Here is a 10,522-nt window from a genome sequence, read left to right as displayed (position 1 = left end):
GGCCTATGCATTGCTTAAGGCAGTGTACTCTTGCTTGTCTTTCCTGGCAGCGCAAAGAAAAAAGCTTGCTCAGAGAGTTCCCAAGGCCGGGTTGAGAGAAAGCACGAACACGTCAGATTTCAAGTGTCTTCGCATGGCATAAAGCAGCACGAAAGTGACATAAAATGTGGAGGCTTGACAGTTTGACAGCGTGCAAGAGAGTGGGCAAAGGAAAAATCAGTGCACACATGGGGATATTTGCAGAAGAAGCTAGTTGGGCACCTGCGAAGCTGCAGAGTGTGCGAGGACCTTTGAAAGCAGGCCTGCCAAAGAAAAGCAGCTCTCTAGAGATATAAAGCGCGCGTGGTGCGTGCATGTAATACATTAATTCTGTTTATTTCAAATCCCGGTGCCCAGCATCTCTGGGGTTATGTTGTAGGCTGCCCACAGACTATGCGCTATGTCTTTGTAGATTCTCTGGGGGTACTTCTTGGTGTAGTAGGACATGTCTCTGGGAGCATTTGGGTTTGCGGGTGGGAACCTTAGGTTGATGGACACCTCAAGAACATACGAGTTTTCGACAAATTTAGATTTCTGATTAGGAATGTTAATGATTTTATCGCATAGCCCGGAGAGCAGCAGCCAAAGTTCTTCTGTGTTGCAGAGCATTTTTCCTTTGGGCTCGGGTATATCCCCCTTTGTGTGGTCATATATGCTAGCCGAAAAGAAAACATTTGTGTAGTCATTTATCGATACCAGCTTTTTCTTCATTGTTGCGATAAAACCATGAAGCTGCTGCAGCGATGTTGTTTCTTCTATGGAAATTTCAGTTTTCAGCACATTTACATTCTCTTTCAAGAACCCTAATATTTGTTTGTATGTAGAGGTGGGCACATAGTCTGCCGTGTTGAAGGAGAAGCACACTTTGGAAACGGCAGTTGCTGGCGGAATCAAGTAAGTCATTTTGGAGATGTTTTTGGGCTGTTTGCTCGTGGCACCTATTGCGAATTTGGACGGGGCTTCTATCCGCTTTTCGATTAGCACATTTTTCATATACTTGGAAATCATACCGCGGATCGAATCCATGGCATTTTGCTGCACTTTCTTTTGCACGCTGCTTTTGGAGGGCAAGGCTATTTTAGGAAGCTCAATGATCAAGGACCGCACCATAAAGTTGGAATAGAAGACGTTGGGCGATTTCAAACCCGATATTAGCTTGGTAATGACGCCTGGCAGGTTGGAGAATGAAACCCTGAGGGAATCAAACTGCAAGTGCATATAATGCTGCTGGCGGACCCTATCTTCGCGCACCAAGTCCTCTATCCTCTCAATGTGGACGTCTTGGTACATAATCGACAAACTCTGGCTTTGTTTCATATGGTCGGACCAGTCCTTCTTCACCATCTCAATCATGCCCATGGCAAAGGCCTTGTTTCCGCAAGTTTTTGAAATTCCGCATTTGCACGTGCCCATATAAATGTTGACCTGGCTTGCAAGTTTTGTGAGGAACATCGTTATTTCTTTCATGCTTGACAGGCTTTTGCACATGCCTGTAAAGCCTACCTTAATGCAACGGTTGGACCTTATTTTTGGCGTTGGTATTGGGCCGGAGTCAGCACTCGGTGCACTGAACTCTAGACTGTCAAGCAGGAAAACTGCAGGCTTGTCCATTTTCTGCTCGGCGTTGAGTATCATCGCCAGGTTTTGTGCCTCGGGCATGAACAGGTTGTTTCCTGTGCGCGAAAGGGTTTTTGTCACCAAAAACATCCTAGAGTGCTTTGGATACGTAGATCCATCCGGGTAAACCTCTAAAAACTCAGAGACCTTCAGCATGCTCTTAGTTTGATCTAGGTATATGGAAATTGGGTTCATTGTGGTACAGTAGGGCGACGATTCGGGGGTTTTCCTCCTCAGCTGGTTGTTGATCTCCTGCGGCCTAGCACCATCGATTGGGCCGTTGCGTGCTTGAGGCGCTCTGCTGGCAGCTGGCGCGTTGCCTGAGAGTGGAAAACGATTCGCCTGGGCGGGAAGCGCAGGAGACGGCTCCAAATGCTTCGTGGGAGGCGCATCATTCTTGAATATCTCAGAAAAGTCCATTTTAAACGGGGATTTCTGTGCTGTCGGGTTAAAATTCTTTTCAGAGCGACTAGGATCTGAAATAGGGCGGTTGGGCAAGCGATTGTGGCTCCTCGTGCTATTTCCTCTTTTTTCTTCGTCTACAGGGCGTGCAGGAGGAATAGTGTTGTTCGGCATTTTTTTTTGTACATGTTTTTCTGCAGCGTCCTCTGCAAAGCGTCCCGGTAAAGAACCGTATATGCTATTTTCACGGTTTATCTGGCCCTGCTCTAAATAGGGCTCATTTGCAGTCCTGTAAACTCCCTCGCTCTCATTGAGGATGATTTCTTCCTTTTTGCCCACTCCAAAGGTGTTTCCAGGGGCGGGGGCTGCCATTATTTTGTGAAATGTGTAGTGCATTTCTTCAAAGAGGCGTGGCTCCTCAGCCTTGAGCAAGTTTATACCGTGGGCAGGCGCATCCATCAATGCGCTTCTTTCCGCACGAGAACCAGAATTTTCTTCCTGCGTCTCGCTGTAGCTGTGACTCATCATAGAGGATCTTGAGGGTGGGTTAGAAGTGAAATCCTCTACAAAAGAGCTAAACTCCTCCAAGGCAGCCTCCACGCTGGAAAAACTTGCGTTCTTGCTTGAGATGTGCGTGCTCCTTGGGCTGGTGGTTTCATCGGACATTCGTGCACTGGAGGATCTTTCTTCCATGGGGGCTTTGCCAGCACGTGGAGAGAAATTACGCTTTTGCACAAGCCTGGGCCTTTCAGCGTCTGGCATTTGGTTAGAGTCGGAGTCGCTTGTGAAGGTGTCATAGCTGTTGTCGTACGTGTTATTGCTCGATGCAGACATCTGAGAAGATGCAGAGGAGTATCTGGTCGCTGCCATGCGCTTGTGGGCTTCCCAAGTCGGATTTTTCTGCTGGTCTATGCGAAAACTCTCCATGGGCTGCAGAATGTCGGAGTATGTTTGTGTAAATTCTTCTGGGATTGGTTGGTCCATATAGTTCATGCGGGCAGTGCTAGGCTCTGCAGTGTATGCATCAGCAGCAAAGCCCAAGTTATTCATGCCTGCGTGTTGCGCAAAGTATACGTCCTGCCCGTGATCCATAAAGGAGTAGCGCTCAGACTCGTTCTGGAACGTATGCATGCTGTGTGTTGAGCACACGGCATATGCAAACATAAGAAGCACAAGCACGTTTGTATATTCCATTTGGCTTTGGGCCGGGTTTTCTCTATTAAATGTTTGCAAAAATCAAAATCATCGGCCATTGTTTGTTGCAAATATTTGCTTAATGAAGAAAACAATGTTGCGGCAGGCAAACATTGATAAATGCAGATCAAATTTGGAAATTTTGCAAAAACTCTCGGTGTGCACATCTTGCATATTCCAGGGAATTACCCACATTCTAATGAAAGCACGGAGAGAAGAGGGCAATTGCGGCCATTTAGAGCCCACCAGCTCCGGGCCAAAACATGGGCGCACTTCCAGCATATTTTTATTTCCTTAGACCCCATCGCAAGATGAGCACTGACTGCCTGATGCGGGAAATAGTTTAGGAAAGCATCAGGAAAGCGTGATCTCGGAGGTTCCAGATACTGCCCGGAAAGGGCTTACCTAGACAGGACGAGCGCCTGGCTCTTCACCAGCACCAAGAGCACTGTCCACCCGCTGATTTGTATGCGCTTCGTGCTGTCTACGCCGCACTTAAGCACCAAAACGTCAGGCACTCTGCCCATGACAAGCACGTCTTCTTTCATCGGCAGGGTTGGGCAAGAGAGAGGCGACAGCGGGGACAGATGCATGTTCTTCACGAGTATTTCCAAGGCCTTGAAATAGTTGGCCTCCGTGCACATGGCGCTGTGGTGCTTCAGCAGGCAGAGTATGCTCTTTATGTTCACAATCCCCACTGCAATTCCATTGACGCTAAGAACAGACGGGTTTGCAACTGCCTCCAGATTCTTGTGTTTTGTTCGCAAACCGTCTGTGGTTTCGCACGCCTTCCAAGGAATCATAAACAAAGCGCTTTCCGGAGCAGTTGGCACAACCAGGACTCTGCCGTGCGGCTCTTCCAGGTCTTCATCCAGCATGCCCAGGTGCATGACCGTGGTTTCTTTCGGCGCCATTTTCGCCTCTTTTGTTCGGGTTACCAGAAAAACCTGGTCCCTGAAAATGTCTTGGTCTGACATTTTTCCAGCCTCTTTCCAAGGGCGTGCGGACACTGTGGACTCCTTCCCCGCGGGCTCTGCCGCGTCCAGAGCATGGATGATCGCGCTGACCAGGAATTGGTGGTCGGCTGTTCTCTCCCCCCACACGCCAATCACAACTCCGTCGACCAAGTGGGTGCTTGCATCGTCGCCCAGGAGCAGCTTCACCCTCTCCAAGTTCGGGCTTTCCAGGAAGTATTCGGTCTCCGGCAAAATGCATCCGAGCGGGCAGGCTTCATTCTGCACGTTTTCGTCTACATAGAGCTCTCTAGGGTCCACGGCTGCACTGAACAGGTGATCCGTCGGACTTTTCTCTATTTCTCTGCTGGCCTCGCTGTACTTCGACAGTATCGGCTCTCTCTTGTAGCTTATTTCTAGAGTCCCCACAAGAAATATGCGCCCTTCTGTGATGTGCTCGGAGTGCACGTACCCCAGGCTTTTTCCGTGGTCTATCACTCTTTTGCTCTGCAAGTCGTGTCTGCTGTTATATATACACGAGTACTGAAATTCGTACATAAAAATAAAATATTTACTCCCTCTTCTACTTTACATCATACTTCTTTTCTGTCACCTCAAAGCCTTTAACCATCAGTTTCACCAAAACATTTCTGCCCAGCTTTGTCTCTGTCTCCTCCCGCTTGATGTGCCGTATGAGGGTTTTCGCCACGGAAACATCGCAAATCAGCAGGGATTTGGCTGTTTTCTCAATCTCTGCCAAGATGTTCTCAATGCGCACGGGAATCTCTATCTTTACGATGTTCAGCCCGGGCTTGCTTTGTATCGGGCTTCCCGGGTCCTTTCCCTTCGCGCTTATCACGATCACGTCTGTTATGCTGTGCTTCTTTACTATGCTCTCGGCCTGTCCGCCTGTGTATATAAACAGCGTGTACTTGTTCTTCATGCTGTGCAGGAGTGCGCTGACTTTCTCTAGAACATCGCAGCTGCTTTTGTAGAATACGTTGTACCCGGTGTTCAGCACGCACAGGTTGCTATACCGGGTGAGGAGGTACAGCTTGTGCACAACCCGAAGCTTGTGGCAGCTCAGGAGGCTCTTCTTTATGTTGCACAGGAGAACGACCAGCTTTTCCTTGTAGTTTCTGCAGTGCGTGTACATTGTGTAGTACTCCGAGCCCTCCATTGGGCTGTTCCCGTTGTATATGTGCGTGCTGTCCATGCTCTGGAGGGCTTCGTTGCTCAGGGATCTTGGCAGGTGTGCAGGCCCTGCTCTGCTTGTGTCCTTTATAATCAGTATGTACTTTGTGTCTGTGTTGTACTCTGCGGTGTAGTAGTCTTCTCTCCGGTACTCAATGTCGTTTATGAGGAGCACGTTTTTGCTCTTGGCTATTCTTATGAAGTACTCTCTGCACTTGAGCTCGTTTGGAGAGACTCCGTTATAGTTTGGGTTTAATAAGGAAATTGCCAGGCCGTTCATTTCTAAGCAGCCTGCAAGAATACTCTTGCGATGGAACGTAAAGCGCAGCGCCCGAAAAAGGTGCTTGGCAATTTCGTCCTTTATGCCTTCTATTAATACAACAATTTCAGCCATAAAAAGAAAATGAAAATATTCTCAATAAATACACAGCGAAAGAACACCTCAATACGCGATCTGAACCACGCCCTCAGCACAGACACGTGCGAGCTGATCGTATACGACAGAATGTACAAGAAGTACCTCCTGAAAGTCGACGGGAAGCCTGAAATCTTCGTGGAGGAGGGAGAGAGCAACGTTTTTCTGAGCTTTCTGAGGGAGATGAATCTGCTCGAGAAGCACCCGCTGGATAAATAGAAAGCCCACCCGCACATTTTTATGGGTGTGTACAAGTTTCTTCTTGAAAGCATGCACAAAGAAGTGTGCCTGGTTGTGGCACAAAAAGGAGCCACCGAGAAAGTCACAGGAGAGCTGCTAAGCATCGACGAGCATCTGAACGTGATCCTGTGCACGGAGGCCGAGACCCGCCTATACTACTCCAAGCACATCATAGAATACATCCTCCCGCAAAAAAACAAATGCAAGCAAGAAGGAGCAAGGCCCCCAACTGCGTGAAAGCCCTCAAAAGCTAACTGCACGCACTCAGAGCAAGCGTGCAGGGTCCCTGCCCCCGCCTAATAAAAAGTGTTTGGTTTTAAGGAAAATTGCATTTTCTGACTTTTGCCCTCTGAAGACATTAGCAGCAGCTGCGCATCTTCCAATATTTTTCTGATTTTTTGTTTTCAAAGTTGGCGCTCGCCCTCCACCTCTACAGCAGGCGAATCGAGGGAATGCAACAAAACGCAGAACGGCGCGACATGCAGCCTCTGCCCTGCACGCAGACACACATGCTCGATTTCGGAAGGCCGGCATCCTGCGCTTAGGCCGCTCCAAGAAAGCAAATAGAGCAATACCCGCCCGCAATAAAGACGCAAATTGCCAAACATTCGGGCGAAGAGCAAACATTCGAAGATCACCCAAGCAAGCGAGTTCGGCGATTCTCTGTCCAAACACGTGCAGAAAAGTCTCAAGCACGCACAGCCTTGCCTCTTCCAAGCGTGCAAAAGCACTTCACCCTCCCAGAGTGCAAAGGCCCTTCCAAAGTGCTCTTTTCCCAGCATCCTCTGCAAGCCCGCATAAAGACCCATCTAAAGGCCTCTCCCGCGTGCCAAACACACTCCGTCACTCCCAGAAGTTTCATGCCATCACCAATAAAGACGCGGCCGCACCATGTGAAACTTCTCCTAAACCTCCAAAAAACCCCGCCTAAAAACATACTTCCTTCCTGCACTCCGCCCCGCCTTTCCCTCGAAGCACTCCGTGTAAGCACAGCATGGCCTTTTTAAATAAATTTCCACCTAATCGAAACCAATAAAGATAAAAATTAAAATTAAAATATTTACGAAATAAGTCTCTTAATTTTCTATTGGTTCTTTCGCGGGTCCAGACTCCTTATTGTGTTTATTTTTTATTTATGATTCTTCTAAAACACACCCCTGTAAAATGGCAAGAACAAAGCAGACAGCAAGAAAGTCAACCGGAGGAAAAGCACCAAGAAAACAGCTGGCAACCAAAGCAGCAAAGAAGAGTACATCGTCCGCAGTAGGTGGAAGCATCAAGCGCCCTCACAGATACAGAGCAGGAACCGTAGCCCTTAAGGAAATCAGAAGATACCAAAAATCCACAGAGCTCCTCATAAGAAAGCAGCCATTCCAGAGAATGGTGAGGGGAATATGCCAGGAGTTCAAGTCCGACTCGCGATTCCAAGGAAGTGCTTTGGCGTCTCTCCAGGAGGCCACCGAGGCCTTCATTATTGGCCTCTTCGAGGATGCGAATGACTGTGCGATACACGGCCGCAGAGTTACAGTAATGCCCCGAGACATTCAACTGGCCATGAAGATCCGAGGCAGATACAGATAATTCATCAGTAAAAAGCACCACATTCAATGTTTATTTTTGCCCACGCATATTTTTCACATTTTGTTTCTGCCTTGCCCGAAAATTGAAAATCCCTGGACTTCCGCGGGCGCGCCACAGAAAAAAACAATGTTTTCGCAGAATGAGTTTTCGCTCGGGCTTGCAGGCTTCAAAAAGGGCTTCTTCTTTTCTTGCAGGAGAGAGATCTCAACAGACTGTTTATTATTTGTGGCTCTATGCGCGGGGTTTCTGCAGGCTTCATCCGATGCAGCACCAGCCCCTTACGTTTTCGTCGCTTTCTATATTTACTCTTTCTCTTTTTTTGCTGGGCGGGGACTCTTGCATTATGGCTTTGGCTGTCTGCAGGAAGGCCTCGTTTACGCCTTCCCCAGTCTTGGCAGAGACCTTGCTGTGCCCGATTATTTTCAGAGTGTCGGTTCTGTACTTCTCTATGAACGCGCTGATCTCCTCGTCCGAGACTGCGGGGGTTTCGGTGTCTATTTTGTTGGCCAGAATGTACACCACGATCTTGCTTGTTATGTTGTTTCGGATCTCGTTCACCCAGCCTTTTAGGTCGTTGAAGCTTTCCGAGTCCGTGATGTCAAAAACCAGAAGAATCCCGTTCGCGTTCCTGTAGTAGCTTGAGGTGATGGTTCTGAATCTTTCCTGGCCTGCTGTGTCCCAGAGCTGCAGCTTTACGGTTTTGTCTTCTATTGTGATGTTTTTCATTTTGAAGTCCACCCCTATCGTAGTTCCGTATGTCTCTTTGTAGATGCTGTCTGTGTACCGGAGAAGAAGACAAGTCTTGCCGACCCCGCTGCTTCCTACAACCAGGATTTTGAATAGAGCGTATTCTTCATGCATTCCAATAAAAACACAAAAATAAAAATGCAGAAATACGCGTGCGAGTGGTCAATGCGCACAAGTTCAGAAAGTGCGCCTTTTCTGGGGGGTTCATTTCTGGTGGTGCATCTGCAGGAGATTTTGCAGATTCTGAAACCGCACATTTTGGGGGTTTTGAAATTCCGCCCAGAAAGCATCTGCATGCACAGCCCAAAGGCGCAGAGAAAGCGCATCTGTGCGTGCTGTGTGCAGTAAACGCGCCTGGCACAGCCTAAGCTTCTGCAGTTTTTCTTGGGGCTTCCGGGAAAGCGCTGTTTTCTGAAGAGGCGCCAAACAGGATGCAAAGAGCCTGGTGCTGCATGCGTACGGGCAGGTCCTGCTAGACGTGGGCGGAGTGCGAAGCATCTCTCGGGCCGGATAACGTCTGTCCTCTTTGGAAGGCTGCTGCGTGGGAGTCTGTGCTGAAACACGTTCTGCGAAAGTGGCCAATTGTGCTCTGCTCAAAGGGGGCTTGCGCTGGGGGCGTGCAGGGCCAAGTGTGAAACAGTTGCGCATGAAACAGGATATAAGCCGTGTCTTGCGCGCACAAATGGCGTATGAGTCTTTAGGAAGCACGGTTAGAAATGCGCTGCTGAAATACTCTTTGTTTGAGCAAGTCAGCGTATGGGATTTCAGCCAGTGGGACGCCCTTTGGATGACAGTTCTCTCCTCTAAAAGAATGATGTTTTCTTTTTTTGTCACTACAGTTGTTATTGTGTGCTCGCTTGGGTTTATTATTCTCAGAAAGCGCAGTTTTACACAGAAGGACACTCTGTGCGCTTTTATCTTTATGGTGGTTTCGATATTTCTTCTGGAAACAGTCCAGAACATGCTTAAAACCGAGATATCCCTCGACGCCACGTACACGGACGTAAGCATTTCAATCCCGTTTTCGTCCTTTCTTACGAACACCCCGCAGAACCGGCAAAAAATATGCTCGAATGGCCTGGACGGAAAACTCGAGCAGAAACAGGACGAGCTCAAGTTTGGGGAAAGAGCCTCTGCCACGTACAGGAGGCTTCTTCGCAGCAACCTCATGATGGGCGCCCCTGCTTCCGGCGCCTCGGTAGGCCCTGTTGCACAAGTGCCTGCATATGCCTCGCAGAAAACCGAGTACTGCATATTCAAGACCAGCCAAAGGCTGAAAAACAAGGACTGCCAAGACTGCATTTTCCTGGAGAATACAGAGTTTGACGAGGCGAAGGCAGACCTGATCTACATAGACGGCGTGATGAAAGAGTACCAGGAAATTGAGAGAAACCTTGAACAGAGCAGGCTCCAGTACCGGCAGTACTCGTTTGACCTCATGAAGGCGTTCAAAGACTTGAACAGGGAGTCCTACTACGCAAGGGGCGAGCTAAGCACGGTGGGAGTTGACTTTGGCGCGATGGAGTCAGCCATAATTGCGCTCGTGAGTAAGTACGACCGCATGTTTGCGGGGGTTTCCGCGAAGTACAGCAGGCTGAAGGTCGGGTCTAACTCCGTGTGTGTAAGCATAGGGAGTGCCGCCCTGCCTGTGAGCGAGCCCCGGAAAAACCTCTGGGTAAAGAGGCAGACAAAAACCCTCAGTATTGTGAAAAAGAGGGACGCCCACCCGGGAACTTCTTTGATTGTCTCCTCTCGGGCAGTCGCCCAGCCTAGTGTAGACGCCTCAATAGCAGACACCCTCCACGACATGATCATAAGCAATGGGGGAATGTCTGCCGTGTACGGGCCGGCGGGCACTGCAAGCTCCAGCGCAAGCAAAGACCCGTTTTTCGCAGACATGCGGTTCTCTCTGTGGTTAACGCAAATTCTGATTTTTTTCCAGGTTCTGCTTGTTTTGGGCGTTATCATCTCGATAGTCTTTGACAAGAACTGGCTGTACTGCATACTTTACTGCTGCATGTGCGGGTCCCTCATCGCAAGCCTGGCCCTGGGATTTGTGGCCTTTGTCAACTCGGCTGCGCTTTCGTCGCTGTGCAAAAGCGGGCTGCAGTGCGACTCGCAGATTGCTGCAGAACAGCTT

At 49.0% G+C, this 10,522-nt stretch overlaps 8 protein-coding genes across 8 annotated transcripts; 4 read left to right on the top strand and 4 right to left on the bottom strand.

Annotated features, from left to right (window-relative positions):
• Positions 1-378: 378 nt before the first annotated feature.
• Positions 379-3,252, bottom strand: NEMAJ01_2292 (uncharacterized protein; the record flags this gene model as incomplete). The annotated part of the gene is made up of 1 exon (XM_047916130.1): positions 379-3,252. One exon carries the CDS (start codon positions 3,250-3,252, stop codon positions 379-381), a length of 2,874 nt encoding a protein of 957 aa, XP_047772087.1.
• A 401-nt stretch (positions 3,253-3,653) lies between these two features.
• NEMAJ01_2291 (uncharacterized protein) lies at positions 3,654-4,763 on the bottom strand (the record flags this gene model as incomplete). Its single annotated transcript, XM_047916129.1, has 1 exon — positions 3,654-4,763. The coding sequence occupies one exon, from the start codon at positions 4,761-4,763 to the stop codon at positions 3,654-3,656; it is 1,110 nt and encodes a 369-aa protein (XP_047772086.1).
• A 25-nt stretch (positions 4,764-4,788) lies between these two features.
• On the bottom strand, positions 4,789-5,793 carry NEMAJ01_2290 (uncharacterized protein; the record flags this gene model as incomplete). The annotated part of the gene is made up of 1 exon (XM_047916128.1): positions 4,789-5,793. One exon carries the CDS (start codon positions 5,791-5,793, stop codon positions 4,789-4,791), a length of 1,005 nt encoding a protein of 334 aa, XP_047772085.1.
• A 9-nt stretch (positions 5,794-5,802) lies between these two features.
• On the top strand, positions 5,803-6,033 carry NEMAJ01_2286 (uncharacterized protein; the record flags this gene model as incomplete). The annotated part of the gene is made up of 1 exon (XM_047916124.1): positions 5,803-6,033. One exon carries the CDS (start codon positions 5,803-5,805, stop codon positions 6,031-6,033), a length of 231 nt encoding a protein of 76 aa, XP_047772081.1.
• Positions 6,034-6,054: 21 nt separating this feature from the next.
• Positions 6,055-6,291, top strand: NEMAJ01_2285 (uncharacterized protein; the record flags this gene model as incomplete). Its single annotated transcript, XM_047916123.1, has 1 exon — positions 6,055-6,291. One exon carries the CDS (start codon positions 6,055-6,057, stop codon positions 6,289-6,291), a length of 237 nt encoding a protein of 78 aa, XP_047772080.1.
• Positions 6,292-7,218: 927 nt separating this feature from the next.
• NEMAJ01_2289 (histone H3) lies at positions 7,219-7,635 on the top strand (the record flags this gene model as incomplete). Its single annotated transcript, XM_047916127.1, has 1 exon — positions 7,219-7,635. One exon carries the CDS (start codon positions 7,219-7,221, stop codon positions 7,633-7,635), a length of 417 nt encoding a protein of 138 aa, XP_047772084.1.
• Positions 7,636-7,890: 255 nt separating this feature from the next.
• Positions 7,891-8,496, bottom strand: NEMAJ01_2288 (Ras-related protein Rab-1A; the record flags this gene model as incomplete). Its single annotated transcript, XM_047916126.1, has 1 exon — positions 7,891-8,496. One exon carries the CDS (start codon positions 8,494-8,496, stop codon positions 7,891-7,893), a length of 606 nt encoding a protein of 201 aa, XP_047772083.1.
• Positions 8,497-9,064: 568 nt separating this feature from the next.
• On the top strand, positions 9,065-10,522 carry NEMAJ01_2287 (uncharacterized protein; the record flags this gene model as incomplete). The annotated part of the gene is made up of 1 exon (XM_047916125.1): positions 9,065-10,522. A coding segment is annotated over one exon (1,458 nt), but the record flags the coding sequence as incomplete, so codon positions are not given.

The sequence above is a fragment of the Nematocida major genome (genome assembly GCF_021653875.1).
Source record: "Nematocida major strain JUm2507 chromosome Unknown 2285, whole genome shotgun sequence".
NCBI classification, from domain to species: domain Eukaryota; kingdom Fungi; phylum Microsporidia; genus Nematocida; species Nematocida major.
This window is presented reverse-complemented; position numbering and strand designations above follow the sequence as displayed.